The 18,596-nt window shown below is 38.0% G+C and overlaps 1 protein-coding gene across 1 annotated transcript in view; it reads left to right on the top strand.

Moving 5' to 3' along the window:
* Positions 1-16,531, top strand: part of LOC119414418 (cAMP-specific 3',5'-cyclic phosphodiesterase 4C-like) — a 25,630-nt gene extending 9,099 nt beyond the window's left edge. Inside the window, exons 3-16 of the mRNA XM_037681510.1 lie at positions 589-633; positions 2,925-2,961; positions 4,011-4,084; positions 4,188-4,240; positions 5,799-5,911; positions 9,072-9,165; positions 11,172-11,338; positions 12,255-12,353; positions 12,498-12,662; positions 13,750-13,849; positions 13,963-14,117; positions 14,211-14,333; positions 15,813-15,995; positions 16,067-16,531. Of these exons, the coding sequence (XP_037537438.1) occupies positions 589-633; positions 2,925-2,961; positions 4,011-4,084; positions 4,188-4,240; positions 5,799-5,911; positions 9,072-9,165; positions 11,172-11,338; positions 12,255-12,353; positions 12,498-12,662; positions 13,750-13,849; positions 13,963-14,117; positions 14,211-14,333; positions 15,813-15,995; positions 16,067-16,531 (1,873 nt within the window). The remainder of the gene's footprint in view (positions 1-588; positions 634-2,924; positions 2,962-4,010; positions 4,085-4,187; positions 4,241-5,798; positions 5,912-9,071; positions 9,166-11,171; positions 11,339-12,254; positions 12,354-12,497; positions 12,663-13,749; positions 13,850-13,962; positions 14,118-14,210; positions 14,334-15,812; positions 15,996-16,066) is intronic.
* The last annotated feature ends 2,065 nt before the right edge of the window (positions 16,532-18,596 follow it).

Raw genomic sequence — 18,596 nt, 5'->3', positions numbered from 1 at the left:
CATCCATCTGTCCATGCATCATCCATCCATCCATCCATCCATCCATCCATCCATCCATCCATCCATCCATCCATCCATCCATCAGCCCTCATCCATCTGTCCATGCATCATCCATCCATCCATCTATTAGCTGTCCATCCATCCACCATCATCCATCCATCATCCATCCATTTATTCATCCATCAACCATCCATCCATCCATCCATTCATCATCAATCATCAACCATCCATCAGCCATCCATCCGTCCATAATAGTAATCTATTCACTGGCTTTTTATTATGTATTTTGATAATCCTACAGACACACAGGGACATGAGCAAAAGCATCACCTCTTCACTTTCAGCATCAGGTCATACAAATATTGTAACAGCTGGAAATAAAGAAAGTGTTCAAACAATCTTTCACTTTGAATCATAATTCAAAAGCACAATACAACAGACAAATGGTTGAAGCAGGTGGGCTTAAAACATTTAATTCTTAGCCTTTTTTTTTTTCAAGCCTCAAGACACTTTATGCTATGTAAACAGCTTCAGGTGTGTAAGCTGCTCTAGGTTTCCTCATGGACTCTGGCATGTCTTTTTTCAAAGGGAAGAAAGCTTGAAGCATTGGGAGGTCAACTGGTTGTCGTCTCGGTGAGAAAAACTTGATCAAGCTAAAATTTTTAAATAAAACTCCCTGACGCTCCCTGAAAGACCTCGTCTGCTTTCCCTCTGAACAGCTTTTATGGAACTCACATTTCTTCATTCTGTCTTGACCAACAACTCACCTGTGACATTTCCTCGGCCTTTATGGTTTCGTTTCTATTTGCATGTGATACAAATAACAGCTAAAGTAACGGTACTTTCCATGAACAGTGCTGAGTGCTAGAGGACTTTGCTGAATTTTGCTAAAGCTAAAGCTGAGTTGTAAAAGTTAAGAACAAAAAAACAAAAGCTATAAAATGAGCAAAACAAATTTTAAAGGGAAATCAGGAAAACGTTAGTTAAAGGCGGCAAAAGAGATGTTCTGCTAAAAAGAGAAAACAGACTCTAAAACTAAATAAGAAACGAAAATGGGAGCTAAAACTAGCAAAACAGATGTCAAAATTAGCAAAACAATTAAAAACAAGTAAAAAGATGCTAAAGGAAAAAAATGCTAAATGGTAGCTTTAAACCAGAGGTGCCCACGCTTTTCCATCATGGAGCTCCTTTTAAAATGACCAGGTCAAAGTGATCTACGTGCTATAAAACCCTGTTTCCATGACAACAGCCTCTGGAAACTTTAGTGTTTTTTTCAATGTTTATTGGGGATAATAAACAAAAAATGAATTGGTTTGCACAAAAACACTGTAGTTTCCATTTCAGTTGGGTTGCCAGATAAGAAATTATGAACTATAGTACTGTTGCTTTAAAGTAATAGTATTTTGACCTAAACCAGTGGTGTCCAATACATCAGTTATGATCTACCGGTCGATCTCAAAGGTATTATGGGTAGATGGCATGACATTAAAAAAAAAAAAGACGTCAGCCGATCACCCATCAATGAAATTTGTCACTTGACTGACAGACAGGGCAGCCAGTCTGAGGCCCCGTTTACACAACGTGAAATGTTCGGTTGTTCATTTACAGACAACAACCTCATTCTCTCTGAAACCGAAAGTTTCTGAATCCAGGTCTCCGAGGGAGATTTTCAGGGGAATCCCCCCGGAGGTGTGAAATGCTCTGCAAGTGTGAAGTCTCACATGCACTACAGGTGGCTGCAGTCCAAAGTTTTTCTGCACTAACAACAGTTATAATAAATAATAACAGTTATAATAAATAACAACTGTTATAATAAATGTCAGCGAGCAGAGTGTTTTTGTGCTGCTCACCCTTTTTCAGCATGTAGGAGCAAAACTAATAAAATCCAGGCTCCAAAGAGATGTTGGTGTGTTCACCAGTTTGGACTGTGACCATGCAGATGCTGCATGTATGATGAATGCAGCTGAGCCCTGCATCAGGGTTGCCAGATAAATTTAAAATGTCTTATTTACCTCTTCCTTTTCTGTGCACATGTTCAACAAATGCAACACACACCTCATCTTAGAATATCTTTACTCTGCACATATGTTTAAGACCTAAACTGTCATATGTGCTGAGTGAGGATTAGGATTAGTGAGGATGGATGATCTACCCATAATACCTTTGCGATCGACCAGTAGATTGTGATCAATGTACTGGGCACCCCTGCTTTAAAAGAACTAGAGTATGGCTGCAATTACAAACTGTAGCCAAAAGTACCAAAGCATACGCTAAAGCTAAACTGATCAGATGTCAAAATTAGCTAAACATTAGTTAAAAGTAGCAAAGTAAATACCAAAGTTAAAAGTAGCTGTACAAAAGCTAAAATGACCAAAACGCTCATTAAATTAGGCAGAAAAAGAAGTTAAAGCTAAAGTTAACAAAACAAAGTCTAAAGGTAAAATTAGCAAGACAAAAGCTAAAATGTAGTAGCTAAAAGTAACATAGAAAACAGAGCATGTATGCTGAAGCAGATTTTAAAGAAAACAAAGTTGTTGATGGAATTACAGATTTTTATGTATATGTATGAGAATTTTTATTTTAAATAAAGTTTTGGGTGATATAAGAGTTCAATAAAACTACAGTGGTAGCACACCTCTGAATTTAGCTGAATGTTTGGATATATGATAATTAAATATATAAAACAACGTGTAAGTACTTTGCAAAAACATATAGAAGAAACAATGAATAAATGGTGTGAACGCTGACTCAGCATTAACACAAAAAAAACAGCACTTGTGAACTTTCATTCATCTTTCACCAACCTGAGTTATTCCCACACTAACCATAACTTTTGCATGTTATATTACTGAACAGGATTAGTCACGTTTTCTAATATTCTTGTTTTACAAACGTTCTTTTGTGTTTCTTTGTTCTCACTGCAGACATTCAGAAGACATGATAGTCACACCTTTTGCACAGGTGGGTCAACAAATAATACTTTAAGTTTGTCCTGATTGACACAGTTATTTTGTCAACACAAAGGCAAAGGTTGTATTTTAATTGGAAATTTTCAGTTAAAATGCTACAGAGCTGCTCAAATCTAACTTTAGCCCCGAAAAATGGTGACATTTTGTTTTTGGAACTGTAGAAGTGTTATGATAGCCAAGATCGAAAGAAATGTTGAAGCTGCTGCCAGTGGCCTATTTTATTTGGGGCGACTGTGTCTGAGTGGTTAGAGCAGTCGTCCTCCAATAGGAGAGTTGGGGGTTTGATTCCACCAGCAGTCACATGTTGAAGTGTCCCTGGCCAAGACACTGAACCCTCATTGTCTCTGATGTGTGTCCCATCGGTGTATGAATGTGATAAAGCTCTGACTAGTCTTTGTACAGATCTAGTAGAGTGCTGTGTGAATGGGTAAATGAGGCACAGATTGTAGTATAAAGAGCTTTGAGTATCTTGATAAGATGGAAAGGTTCTGTATAAGTACAGTTCATTTAGCATTTAAAATAAGCTAAACAGTACCTTCAAGCTAAAATGAAGAAATCATAGCTAAAAGCTAAAATTAGCTAACGGTTTTTAAAAGCTCAAGTGTGCACATAAATAAAGTCAATATGCTGAAATAGATTTCAGAAAACAAATGTATTTGAACTGAAGAGATTTCAACATGAGATCTTAAAACTATTTGAAAATAAAGGTAAGTAAATCAAAATGTTTAAAAGTTATAAATACAGTCATAGCACACTATTCTTATATCAAGCTGAACGTTTTGATAGGCCTGGTTAAAAATGCACAAAATATGCAGAAGTAGCTCGAGTGCATGGAAAAGTGTATAAAATAAAATAAAACCATAATGTGAATGCTGACTCAGCAGTCATAGAACCAGGGCGCCTCAGTGCTTTTGTGTTGGCACCCTTAAATCATTTGGTGAACAGCTAATGAGCCACATGGGCTTTGGTTTCACTTGAAGTTTGACCCATTAAACATTTAATACTTTTAAATTTGTTCTTTTACTGTATTTTCATTTTCAGATTCTTGCCAGCTTGAGGACAGTCCGGAGTAACTTTGCCATCATAACTGGTCAACAAGACCGAACAGCCAGCAAGTAGGTGTTAAAGTTGTTGAAGTGACTGCCTGTCTGAGCTAACAGAATAAAATCAGACTGAACTGACTGTAAATCATCAACTCATTGACATTTCCCTTGACAGGACAAGAGTGTCAGGCAGCAACCCACCATCAATGTGCAAAAGCAGCCTCGCAGGTCTGTACTGTGAGAAGAACAACTGTTTCCTGTAACTGTAACAATCAATAATACGACTCCTGGCAGAATAACAAATCACTGCAGTAAAGTGATTACATCTGTGAACTGTGACATTTGGGTTTCTGGGAGCATGTGTTCAATAAATAGAAGAATGTCAAACATTCAAAAACCAAGAGGTGTGGAAGCACCTTGGTAATTATTTTTAACTAGAATTATCAGTATTAAAACAGAACAAAGCTCTGGTAACATCTAAAAGTCTTGCATAGAACATGTCAAAGTAAAAGCATGTGACCATGAGTAGAATTTACCTTGAATATGAAAGTAAATTGTAAATGGACTGTACTTGTATGTCACCTTTCTATCTAATCAAGACGCTCAAAGCTCTTTACAATCTGTGCCTCATTAACCTCCACACACACATCACACAGCACTTTACTAGATCTTTACAAAGAATAATCAGTGTTTTATCACATTCATACACCGATGGGCCACACATCAGGGGTTCAGTGTCTTGTCCAGAGACACTTCAGCATGTGACTGCTGGTGGAATCGAACCCCCAACTCTCCAACAGGAGGACAACTGCTCTAACCACTCAGCCACAGCTGCCCCCGTGCATGTATTATACATGTAAAGTGCATGTATTATACATGTATGTAAAGTGCATGTATTATACATGTATGTAAAGTGCATGTATTATACATGTATGTAAAGTGCATGTATTTAAAAATGAAAAACAATTTAGGTACTGCATGGCTTGGTTAAAAAGTGTTAAGTAGCTAAAACTTAGGTAAAGTTAAACAAAAGGAAAGCTGAAACAATCAGATCACGAGCTAAAATGAGCAGAACAGCAGCTAAAAGCTTAGATGTTTAAAACACTAAGCTAAAAGTTGCAAAACAGAAGCTAATAACTTCAACCAGCATGATAGCAGTTAAAAGCTATAACCAATTAGTAGCAAGTACTATTAGTAAAAGCAAGTACTTGAAGTGGATTTTAATTAGAACAATGTTTTTTGAAGAAATTGCAGAGATATATCTATGCACTTCTGTGGGGAAACATTTAAAATTAAACAATTTGCAAAATATAAAAGTTACAAAAACTAAAAGTCATATTCCTGAGTGAGCCAGATGTTTTGATATACGAGAGGTTAAAACTGTACAGAACTGTTAGTTTGCAACAAAACATACAGGTGAAACTAAAAACAAGATATCAGCTTTCACATTGTTGTTTGTGCATTTATTTGTATGGACCTTAATCTCACGTATGCATGAGGTTGTATTTAAAACTGAAAACCCAACGTATTGAATTGTTTCAGTCTAACAGTAACGTTTATCGTATGCTTTAAAACGCTTTAAATATTTCTACACTTGCAAAATGTTCAGCATTTGAGTGTTTGAGATGAAACTCAACATTTGTAATAGATGTAATCCATATATCATCGGCAGGTTTAGTACCTTTTTGCATTCCACTTTAAGGATCTTTGGGAGTTGTGACAATACGTAATTTTCTTTTAAAGATTACTGAATACCGTAGTGCCTTCTTATGTTTATCTGGGACAGAAGAACCACACCAGCAGCTGGCCATAGAGACACTGGATGAGCTGGACTGGTGTCTGGAACAACTAGAGACACTGAAGACTCAACAATCTGTCAGTGAGATGGCCTCCAACAAGGTACAGTAACTGTACTAGCAAACAGGTGAGCTGGACAGTAGGCCAACGAGTAGCAAACTAAATGTGCCCCCGTCAAGAGCTGAAAAACAGATGCATACAAATAAAGATTGTAATCCCATGCACTCGCTCACATCTGTAACCAGTCGACTGGGCTCAGCCTCAGAGAGGAGGTGAGGAGCTCTTAAGACGCTGCCGCTCCTCCTCAGAAGGAGCCAGCTGACGTGGTGCAGGTATTTTATTCAGATGCTTACTGACATCAGGGTCAGGAGGGGCTCTGTTCACGAGATCAACCTCAAACCAGTGAAGTCAAAAAATTGATTTCAGTATCACAATTTATTTACAGTTAAAACCAGATGTTTACACAGTTAGTGTAATAAGACAGATGGACATTTTTACTATCTGTTATTAAACCAGACTAAATCTTTCTGTTTTAGGTCAGGGAAGATTTCCAAAGTGTTATATTTTTTGAACGCCTGAATATAAGGATAAATAAATTTCTTCATGCACTTAGTAGCATCATCTTTAAACTGGATAACTTGGGTCAAAGTTTTTAACTTACAAGCTTCTAACAAGAGTTTGCTGAATCATCACATTTCTCCCGACAACTAAACCGGTCAGGTTTTTACAACGTTTCAGTGTTCAGTGATGTTGACTTAGACTAATAATACTACACCTTTAAATAGTTAGGTCAGTACCAGATGATGGGATAGCTTTGGAAGCTTTTGATAGGCTAGCTGATAACTTTTCTGAATTAACTGGAGACACACCTGTGGAAGCATTTCAGGGCACACGTCAACGCTCTGTATCTGAGTGACATCATGAGAAAATCCAAACGCATCAGCCAAGACAGCAGGAAGAGAAGTGTTGACCTCTGCAAGTCTGGCTCATCCTTAGGTACAATTTCCAGATGCTGAAGGTTCCATCTTTATTTGTTCAAATAATTATATACAAGTATAATTTATTTTTATTTATTTATTAATCTTTATTTAACCAGGGAAATCCCACTGAGATCACAGATCTTTTTTGCAAGGGAGGCCTGGACCTGAAGGCAGACCAACATGCACTGACACTGTGGGCGAGTCCTGCCATCGTACCGCTCAGAATAGGTTCCAGGTTCTGTTTTCCTGAGATGAGTCAGACTCAGAAAAGCATGTCTTGCCAGGCATATTTGTACATGCTGGGAAATTTTCTTGGTTGCTGAAGACTCCAGTACTTCCATCCAGCCATTATCTTTACCCGCTTATTCCTTTTTGGGTCGTGGGGGTCGCTGGTGCCCATGTCCAGCCATCACTGTGCAAGAGGTGGAGGACACCCTGGACAGGTCTCCATTCCATCATAGGGACACATAGAGACAAACGAGACAAACAACCATTCACTCTCTCACTCACACCTAGAGACAATTTTAGAGTTACCAATCAGCCTAACATGCATGTTTTTGGTCTGTGGGAGAAAACCCACGCATGCATGAAGAGAACATGCTAACTCCACCCAGAAAGGTCCCGGGCAGGGATTTGATCCAGTGACCTTCTCACTGTAATGAAGGCATAGAATATGTTCTCAAGGTCAGGTCTGGTCAACACTGACTTAAGATAGCTATCTGCCTTAACTGGAAGAAGCTTTTCTGCAAAACAGAGTTAATCTACCTATTAAACTTAAAATCAGAGTCTAAAATCATCCCCAGATTTGTAATATGGTCAATGGACTGTACTTATATAGCGCCTTTCTATCTTAGCGAGATACTCAAAGCGCTTTACACTACAATCTGTGCCTCATTTACCCATTCATACAGCACTCTACTAGATCTCTACAAAGCTAATTGAACAAATCATTCTAAAGAGACTAATCAGAGCTTTATCATATTCATACACCGATGGAACACACATCAGAGGCAACGAGGGGTTCAGTGTCTTGCCCAGGGACACTTCGACATGTGACTGCTGTTGGATTCGAACCCCCAACTCTCGCATTGGAGGACGACTGCTCTAACCACTCAGCCACAGCCACCCACTAGCCCACAATAGACTGCTTAAGATATGGCTCAAGGTAGTCAAGGTTTACAGGATGAGAGACTGCAGTAGAACTAGGGCTGAACACAATAACATCAGTTTTCTGATCATTAAAACTTAAAACATTTGAAGCCATTCAAGCCTTAATGTAATCGAGACATTTTAACAGAGGGTGAATGGAGCAAGAAGAACTACAGTATTGGGTTTTAAGGGCAGATAAATCTGGCAATCATCAGAATAACATTGAAAAAAAAGACCATGTGTCTTCAGAATAGACCCCAAAGGGAGCAGATTAAAACCGAAGGTGTCCAAGAATCGAGCCCTGCAGAACCCCACAGGAAAAAGGCACTGAAGCAGATAATAAATTACCAAGATTAACACAAAGCTTCTGTGATTCAGGTAAGAAAGGAACCACTCTGAGGCTGCGCCTGTAATCCCAACCCAGTGTTCTAACTGGGACATAAGGATACTGTGGTCAACACAGTGTCAAAAGCTGCAGTAAGGTCCAGACGTACAAGGATCACAAACTGACCAGAGCCGTTAGCTAAAAGAATATCATTACAAATCCTTACTGAAGCTGTTTTGGTGCTGTGTAAGTGTTTAAAACCAAACTGAAAGATCTAAAAAGAATCAATTCTCACTCAAAAAGACATTTAATCAAATAAAAAACAATTTCTCCAAGATTTTAGAAAGAAAGGGAAGCTGTGAGATTTATCTGAAATTTGAACAAGCTGAAGGGTCAAGTCCAGGATTTTTAATTAACGGATTTACTGCTGCATGTTTAAATGCAGGCCTGAAGGCCTAGGTCTCATAGTCCTGGTTTGAAAAAATATATATATAAAAAAAGAAATAATAATAATAATAATAATAAACATCTACTAATAAAAACATATCTGGTTATATGGGCATTTGATTAAATGAAATAATTATGGAAATCGTACCTGACGTAAAGCAGGAAACGTTAAGTCTGATTTAATATCACAATGTGAGAAAATTGTTGTCTTTTTATACAGTGTATGCAAACATCTGGTTCCCATTGTAAAGACCAAAATCCTTACATGTGTTTACTTTGTGTTCTCTGATCTGATCTGTTGTGTAGTTTATACTCGTGTGTTTGATCAGGCATGTAAATGTTCATTTTTATTCCTCCTCAGTTCAAGAGGATGCTGAACCGAGAGCTCAGTCAGTTGTCAGAAACCAGCCGCTCTGGGAATCAGGTGTCAGAGTTCATTTCCAGCACCTTCCTAGGTAATAATCATGATATCTTACTACAAAAGCTGGAATGGTATGGAATTAGGGGACCGGGTCGCATTAAATTAGCTTAGAAGCTACACTTGAAAAAGAAAACCGTTTGTACAAATAGGTAATCACAAATCAGAATTATTAAATATAACTTGTGGGTTCCACAAGGGTCAGTGTTGGGCCCAAAATATTTAATTTGTATATAAATGACATATTCAAAGTATCAAACGGCTAAACTACATTATATTTGCAGATGACACTAGCATTTTCTGCACTGGAGAAAACAGCCAACAACTCTCTGAGGTGGTCACAACAGAGATGAAAAAACTAAAACATTGGTTCAAAAATAATAAATAATCACTAAATTTAGATAAAACAAAATTCATGATTTTTGGAAACTGCAATAAACAGGAAAACAATGCAATCAAAATAACTATCAACAGTGTTGATTTAGAACGAGTTCATGAAATCAAATTTCTGGGTGTCATACTGGATGATAAATTTTGCTGGAAACCTCAGATCTATTCAATTCAGTTTATTTATATAGCCCCAAATCACAACAAAGTTGTCTCAGGGCACTTTACAGGAGCATTCACATACAAACCGGATTCCAAAAAAGTTGGGACACTAAACAAATTGTGAATAAAAACTGAATGCAATGATGTGGAGGTGCCAACATCTAATATTTGATTCAGAATAGAACACAAATCAAAACAAAGTTGTCTCAGGGCACTTTACAGGAGCATTCACATACATAAAAAAGCCAATCAGTAAAGTTCTCTAAGGAATCTAAGATCTGCAAAGTAAAATCTAAACTAGTCAAAAGTGTTGCTGTTTACCTTCTGCCTGCTTCTTTTTGAACAAATTGTGTAAAATTGCATGTCATTTGGCATGACTATTTGTTTTATTACATGTATTATTTTTTCTTAGTTTGTTTTTACTTTTTATTGTCTGTTCGAAATAAATACATAAATACATAAATACATAAAAAGCAACTGCTCACCATATACCGCTGTCAACAAATCTATATCAAACTGTAGAACTAGACAAACAGAAATATTTTTGTAAACGTGTGAATGCTGAGAGCCATAAATGACTTTAATTAAACTTGCTTAAAAAGCTAAAATTGGTTTGTTAATTATATAAACATAGAACATAAAAGTTAAATATAGCAGAACACTAACTAAAAGCTAAAGGGGGCAAAACACTAGCTAAATGTTGTAAAAACAATACCAGCTAAAAGTCGCAAAATGCCAGCCTAATGCTAAAATAGCAAAAGGCTAGCTCAAAAGATCAAATCTCTTTCTAAAAGTTAAAAGAAGATAAACGTTAGTGAAAAGCAGCAAAACAACAATTAAAAGCTAAAAGCAGCAAGACTAGTTAAAAGTTGTTTAATACAAGCTAAAAATAAAAAAAGCAAAACACTAGCAAAATATGCCAAAATGCAGGCCTAATGTTATAGCAGCAAAATGCTACATAAAAGTAGCCTAGCACAATACCAACTAAAAACTAAATGTAGCAAAACACTAGCTAAAAGGTAAATATAGTAAAAAGTTACCTCAAAGGTAAAAGTAGCAAATGTATTACTGACTGCTGAAAGAGCAAAATACTAACTAAAAGCAAAATTAGCAAAGAACTAGCTAAGAACCAGAAGCTAAAGTAGCAAAATGCTAGTTAAAAGCAGCTGATATCAAAAAGAACTAAATATTATTTTGGGCAAAATACTTGTAAATAAAGTTTAAACCCCCAAAACTAAAACAAACAAACAAACAAAAAAACATAACACCCATCTCCTGAATAAACTAAACAATTTGACATACAAATGACTAAAGTACTGCAAAGTATGCAGTACTTTAAAAAATAGTTAGATTGTATTAGTTAAAAAAATAGTGTAAATGCTGACTCAGCATTCAATCATTTGGAAAACATTTGTAAAGTTTTAAAGCACTGTTTTTCTAAAATGATCTCTAAGAGAAGACGCTGTTAACTGTTTATTTGAACTTGTGTAACAGAGAAGCCCCATGACATGGACATCATGTCTCCCTCCACTAAGGAGAAAGACAAAAAGAAACATCCGATGTATCAGATCAGCGGTGTAAAGAAGGCTACTCACAGCCTTGCCCTCTCCTCCATCCCTCGCTTTGGGGTCAACGCCAGCCAGGAAGAACTCCTTGCTGAGGTATGGAAACGAGTCATTGTCAGTTTACTATTAACAGTGTGATGAAAAGGATTTATCTCTAATGTTAGAGTTCACACAGAAGTGTGTGATGGTTTAATTCAGTTCTTTTCAGTTCATTTATACAAAACTAGTTCACAACAAAAGTTATCTCAGGGTACTATACAATAAAGCATCAAGTCTAAAATCCTACCAAATTGTGTATAACCCAGTTAAGTTTAAAATAGATCCATGTCACAAAGTGCTCATTAACAATAGAAAGTTGTTTCTCTAGAAAAACTTCAAAAACTTGTTTTTGTCAACAGATTAGCAGAACTACAGTAGAAATAGTCTCAGACTGGTCAACTGGCTCGACTAGCTGGAGGTTGAGAGGCCATGAAAGGACTCAAGCAAATACAGAAGGATTGGTCCAGGTCTTGTTTCAATGGGAAACACATGCATTGATAAACTAAATACAAACACAAGCATGGAGAGTGGTAGCAGTGTAAAGACATCAGCAAAGTGAGGCAATGTGGGCAGTTTATCCTCCAGCAGACTAAGCCCATAGCAGCATAACTAAGGAACAAGAAACCCAAGCCAACCCTAACTACTGAATGTATCACAAAGGAAAGTCGTACAGTAAGCCTGGTCTTAAAAGTAGACAGTGTCAGCTTCACGGCAGAAAGTGGAAGTTGATTCTACAAGAGACGAGCCTGAGATCTGAAACCTCTGCCTCTCCTTCTACTTTGAGAAAATTTAAGCATTTGTTCTTTGGACAACCCTCATCTTTAGCAGCTGTTTGGAGAGATATGAAATGAGGACTTTCCAGGTTCAGTGCCACTGCCCTAAGAAAACTAAAAGCAACACATACTGTACCTTGATGTTTTATTTAACTGTTTTACACAAAAGGTTTAATCTATTGCTGTTTGCTCCCCGGCAGGAACTTGAAGACATTGACCGATGGGGTATTGACATCTTTAAGATTTCAGAGTATTCAGGGAATCATCCGCTAACAGTCACAATGTATACAATCTTTCAGGTAACACAACACTGCAGAAGTTATGGTTCTAATAAATGTTGTGAAACTGCGCAAGACATTAAAGGAATGACTAACATCCTTTCATCCTCGTGTTTATCTTGTCTGAAATAGTCTAAAGGTGTGCTGTTTGTTTTGCTGTTACAGGAACGTGACTTGCTGAAGTCTTTCAAGATTCCTGTGGACATTTTCATCAACTTTATGATGACACTGGAGGATCATTACCGTGCTGATGTGGCTTATCACAACAACATTCATGCTGCAGATGTAGTCCAGTCCACACATGTGCTGCTGTCCACACCAGCACTGGAGGTAACCAGATGTCAACACTCTTTAGGTTCAAATGGCTTGAAGAAAAAAACATTTTTTTGTTTGTTTTCTGGAGATGTTTTACTTCTCATCAGATGACAGGTGGCAAAAAAGAAAGTCCAGTTGTCTTTAATTCAATTACTTCAGTTTGTCATGTCCTGGATGTCCAAGTATCTACATTAATTTCAGGAGCAATTCTAGAATCTGACCTTTAGGGGTGCTTAGCCCCCAGTGCTGACAGTGGCTCTTGGCTTGAACAACGCGTTGGCCATTAGCATCAGAAGCATTTGTAATGTTGGGGTGGACACACTGGTGGGGGGGTCTGGGAGTCCTCCCCCAGAATTTTTTGAATAAAGTAGATGCCATTTCCTGCATTCTAATGCATTTTAATGGGTTGTTAAACATCTGTGTTACCTACATATGGAAACACTTGATTCAATAACTATTTGAGAGCAACAAGAAGTAGCCTGACCAACAGCTCTCCTTGTGTGAATAGAGCAGACTCCTCTTCTTTCACGCATCCTAACCCCCCTCCACCCCCAGTCGACAACTGTATGTGCAATACAGACGCACTAGCTAAGATGCTACAGGCGTAGTGCTCTGCTTCTCTCACGCATCCTAACACACACACACACCTCCACCCCCCACACACTCAACAGCCCAGCTCCTGCAAGTAAGGGGCGTTTCACTTGGGGACAAATTGAGATCGCAGATTGGTCAGTTGCTGACAAGCCTATTGGATTGATTGACTGGTGATGTTGAGGGTCCGACTCGTGCGAAAAAATATATATACAGTATATAAAATGATTTTACTGGCCCATTTAAGTGTCATCATTTATTCCATATTTATTCCAAATTTAACCAATATTTTGCCAAATCTAAGGTTTGAGAATGAGTTTTCTTACAAAATCGTAATGATGGTTTCTTATTTTTTAAGGGGCGCTGAGTTTAAATTTATTTGTGCATGAGCACTCCCCAAAAAAGGCTAAAATTGCCACTGACCAACGTATTGAGTTTAAGCGGCACAGTCTCTCCAAGTCAGACTGAGTACCAATGCACACTCAAGAACGTCTTCTTATGTGTTTCTAAGGCTGTCTTTACTGATCTGGAGATTATTGCTGCACTGTTTGCTGCTGCCATCCATGATGTTGACCACCCTGGAGTTTCCAACCAGTTTCTCATCAACACCAGTGAGTTTGCATTGTTTCACATGGGCTATGCAAAGGTACCTGTTTAGAAAGGCATACTGCACGTGTCATGTTCAAGTAGTTTACAGTGCTGTGTTTTCACTCTGCTCCTTTAGACTCAGAGCTCGCCCTAATGTACAATGACTTGTCTGTGCTGGAGAATCATCACCTGGCTGTGGGCTTTAAACTTCTGCAGGAAGATAACTGTGACATTTTTCAGAACCTGAGTAAAAAACAGAGACAGTCACTACGTAAAATAGTCATTGACATGGTAAAATCTCTTTGCGTCCCTGTTTAATCATCAATGGTGTATCTGTGAGTTTCGTCAGCCAAATCTGATGGAGTATGGTTGTTGTTCTTGCAGGTGCTGGCCACTGATATGTCTAAACATATGAACCTATTAGCAGACCTAAAAACCATGGTGGAGACAAAGAAAGTCACCAGCCTTGGTGTTTTGCTTCTGGACAACTACTCTGATCGCATACAGGTGAGACATACTGTATGTCGCACAAAATATAACTTTTTGTAAAACTACATAATGCAGTTTACTGTATTATGTATTACTGTTTTACTAGATATTTACTGGGTATTTAGATGTATGTACCAGCTATCACCCCAGTACTTACTGGGTATGTACATGTTACTTACCCTTTACATATCTATAAGTATTTATTTTTCTATATAGGGGCATCAGGACTGAGTGGTTAGAGCAGTCGTCCTCCAATGGGAGAGCTGGGGGTTTGATTCCACCGACATTCACATGTTGAAGTGCCCCTGGGCAAGACACTGAACCCCTCATTGCCTCCGATGTGTGTCCCATCGGTGTATAAATGTGATAAATCACTGAGTATTCTTTGTATTGATCTAGTGGAGTGCTGTATGAATGGGTAAATGAGGGTACATATTGTGTTTTAAAGAGCTTTGAGTATCTTGATCAGATAGAAAGGAGCTATATAAGTACAGTCCATTTACCATTTATCTGGCACGTGCTCAGTACTTGCTAGTTACTTTCCGGGCACATACAGTACCTACTAAGGATGGGCAGACTAAGAATTTAGTGGTGACATATATGGTACTTATTGAGTAGCCTATATACCTGGTATGTGCCCAATAAGTACCGGATACATACTGTATAAAAACATAACCATTTTTTCCATTACAATATTACATTAAATGAGACTAAATATTTCCTAAAAGTCCAACATTTTTCAGTCAGGTCATCTGGACAGTTTCTTTTTTTTTTTTGTGCTGAAACGTTTCACCTTCGATCCAGAAGGCTTCATCAGTCAAGGAAACACACAACACAAAACTGATTCTTCCCCCAACAGCTTACTCCAAAGTGGAACAAACCAGTTATGTTGGTGCTAAGATGGTGTCTTTGGCACGCCCCCTCCTCCATTGTTCCTTGACTGATGAACCTTCCGGATCGAAGGTGAAACGTTTCAGCACAAAAAAAAAAAAAAAAGAAACTGTCCAGATGACCTGACTGAAAATTGTTGGATTGTGTACCTGAATTATTGAGCATGGACTTTGTTATTTCCCAAAAGTATTTGTATTTGTCAAATGTCCAAATATGCAGATATAATTAATTTTTTTGATTTATTTGATTACCTTTTTCAAAGGTAAGGTAGGGATGTACGTGATGAGTACCTGGTATCTACTGGGTACATGCTTACCAGGGACATACTGGGATTTTATCCATTACTGGGATTTTACCTGTTACATACTGACTCTGTATTTGGTACCAAACTGGTACATAACGTACATAACACCTTTTGTGTAGGTGGTGCATACTGGGAATTTAATTGTCAGGTACTTACTTGGTACATTACAGTACCGAGTACTTATTGGGTATTTGCCTCATATTTACCAAGTACAGTACTTACCTGTTTGCTAAAGGGAACATACCACTTTAAAATAAACGAGTAAATCTGATGCGTATTTATGTTTTTGGCATTTCCTAAAGGTTCTTCAGAACATGGTTCACTGTGCAGACCTGAGTAATCCCACCAAACCCCTTGAATTGTACCGTAAGTGGACAGAATGCATCATGGTGGAGTTTTTTACTCAGGGGGACAGGGAGAGAGACAAAGGAATGGAGATCAGTCCCATGTGTGACAAACAGAATGCGTCCATAGAGAAGAATCAGGTATGGAACAATATCATAAAGAAATATGAAGTAAATGTCCACAGTCTAAAACATTTGTCTCGTCTCCTCAGGTGGGTTTTATTGACTACATTGTTCATCCTTTATGGGAGACATGGGCTGACCTCGTACATCCTGATGCTCAGGAGATCTTGGACACTTTAGAGGACAACAGAGAGTGGTACCAGAGCACGATTCCTCACAGCCCTTCACCTAGTCCAGAGGACCAGGAGAAAGAAATCCTCCTGGAAAATGCTTCAGCACCTGGTGGGGTTACGGGCTCTGCTACAGCTAGAAAGATCCAGTTTGTGATGGCTCTAGATGAAGAAAGTGAAACTGACACCAGGGACTTGCCAGAAGAACAGAAGCTCCACAGAAGTGGATGTGACTCAGCGTCTGTAATGACTCTGCTCAACAAAGCCCGCACCGCTGACCCTGGCAGGACGTTTTCTTTAGACCCTGAGAAGGATGTGGCAGAAGACAGAAGAACAGACCAAGAAGGCCTTACTGCGGTACCAATTTTCAGGCTTGGCACATAATGTTTATACTTTGGACCTTCCTATCCATATTGGTTTTGGTGCCTTGATTTCTGTCACTACCCTTGGTCCACTAGACCAGACACCAACAGCAGAATAGAGGTGCCAACATGAGTCAAGGCAGAGGTGAACCCGAGCGCCTACAGGTGTGGGTGGCTTTAACAGGGTCTCTAGTTTTACACATTAACCAGCAGTGGAGCCAAGCGGGCAGAGTCACCACCATGTTCTGTGTTTTCATTCACTCTAACTTTGGGTAAAACGAAAAATAATGTTTATTTTGTTTTATTTTTTTAACCTGTCAGCTAAAAGATTTACCTGAAGACAGAAGTGTGTTCTCCTTAAACTGGTGATGAAGTGACGAATCTTTGTTTAAAAACAGTAAACTGAGCTTTTTGTCTACACCTCGTCAGGCAGATAATGCTGCCTGATAATACAAGGATAATGTTGTTGTGTTTGTTTTGTTCGTTTTATTAGAATTAATCTACACTAAATGAAGATCCATTTAACAGAGGGGATTTGAAAGCTGTTGGAGTAAAGAGAAAAAAGAAAATGTTATTTTATGTAAGACAACCAACAGTCTAAATGTAGTACATATTTTGAGTCACTTGATCACTATTGTAAAGACACGACAACAACTCAACAACTTTAACTGTGGCAGTTGTTTTTCCGCATAAATACCATTACAGAGCTGGTATTAAATATTGTCATCAGCTGTTTCGATATATTCATTTTCAGAGTTTATAATCCTAAAATGTGATATTGTCATTTACAAGGCAGAACCTGAATCAGTGCAGGCCAGACACAGCAGCTCAGGCTGAACACGTGGAGCCGCCTAGAAAACAAAAGAACTGTTCTGAGACTGAGGCCGAGGACGGTCAAAGTTTGCACCAGTCAGAAAGCGTCGTTTGTTTTCCCTCTCGTGTTAAATGTTTTCTATCTTTTGATTGTTTGAGTACCTATAATTTTTAATTTGTTTGTTTGGGTCACCAGTTAGACATCCTAGTTAATTAAGCTCTTCTCAGGTTTGTCCCCAGTTATTTTAAGGACTTAAAGCCAAAACGTTGACGGCTGTTGAGTAAAACTGTTCGCTGCAACAAAACAAATGAGAGATCAGCGTCAACTGCATTTATCACGTTCAAATCCATTTTTGTTGCCGCGCAGCACTGAAACCATTTGTGTCTTTGAACGTTACATGAATGATTACACTAAATAACGCTAGTAAAAACTGTAATGAAAAAAAAAACAGGTCACCAAGTGACAGCTGCCTGTACTGGAATTATTTATTTCTCTCATGGATCAATATTTTGCCCTTCGTGGGGACATAGTCAATTACAAAATAAGTGCCAAGCAAACGTGACATAACCATGACTGTAATTTCCATTTTGCCGCTGGCTACTTTCCATCAGCAGCTGATGCAGATGGAGGATTGTAGCATCCTGTGTGCCGTTCTGTTTTTTCTAACTCTTGTTTAAATAACTGCAGCAGGTATTGTCTTAAAACCACGATGTATTCTCATCTTTTGTTTGTTTGTTTGAAAACCAAAAGCACTTTGAATGGTACTTGTACAGTCCTGCACTAGATCAAGTCTAACACAAAAATGTCAGGTTTTTTTTCTGTTGATGAATATTCTGGTGGATGATTTTAGAGGCTGGACCACTACAGCAGTTTATGTTTGTTTGTTTGTTTGTTTTTTTAATGAGTGACCATACAAACACTGAATTATGTTGAAATGCACAAGACTGATTACAGAAATTAAACAACAAAATGTTTATGAAGTATTTACAAAACCTAGCTTGTGGTAAAGCTTGTTTTATTTTATTACAATAAAATAGTAAATTATGTTTCAGTATGCGAATGTTTTTTTTTTTTCATTTTAGTTGTTAAATTTATTTTTTAACCAATGTGCTATTGCACCACTCAAGATGGCTGCACGTTGAACAAGCTCAACCAGGATAATGAATTACAACATTTAATTTCCCTTTGGGATTAAGAAAGTATTTGTGGAACTGAATTTAATTTAATCCACCCCTGTTTAACGATGGACGATTTCTTTTCACAAAGATGGCCT

The sequence above is a fragment of the Nematolebias whitei genome, chromosome 9, assembly GCF_014905685.2.
Source record: "Nematolebias whitei isolate Nwh7 chromosome 9, NemWhi1, whole genome shotgun sequence".
NCBI lineage: Eukaryota > Metazoa > Chordata > Actinopteri > Cyprinodontiformes > Rivulidae > Nematolebias > Nematolebias whitei.
Note: the sequence above shows the minus strand (reverse complement) of the source record. Positions and strands in the feature narration are given on the sequence as shown.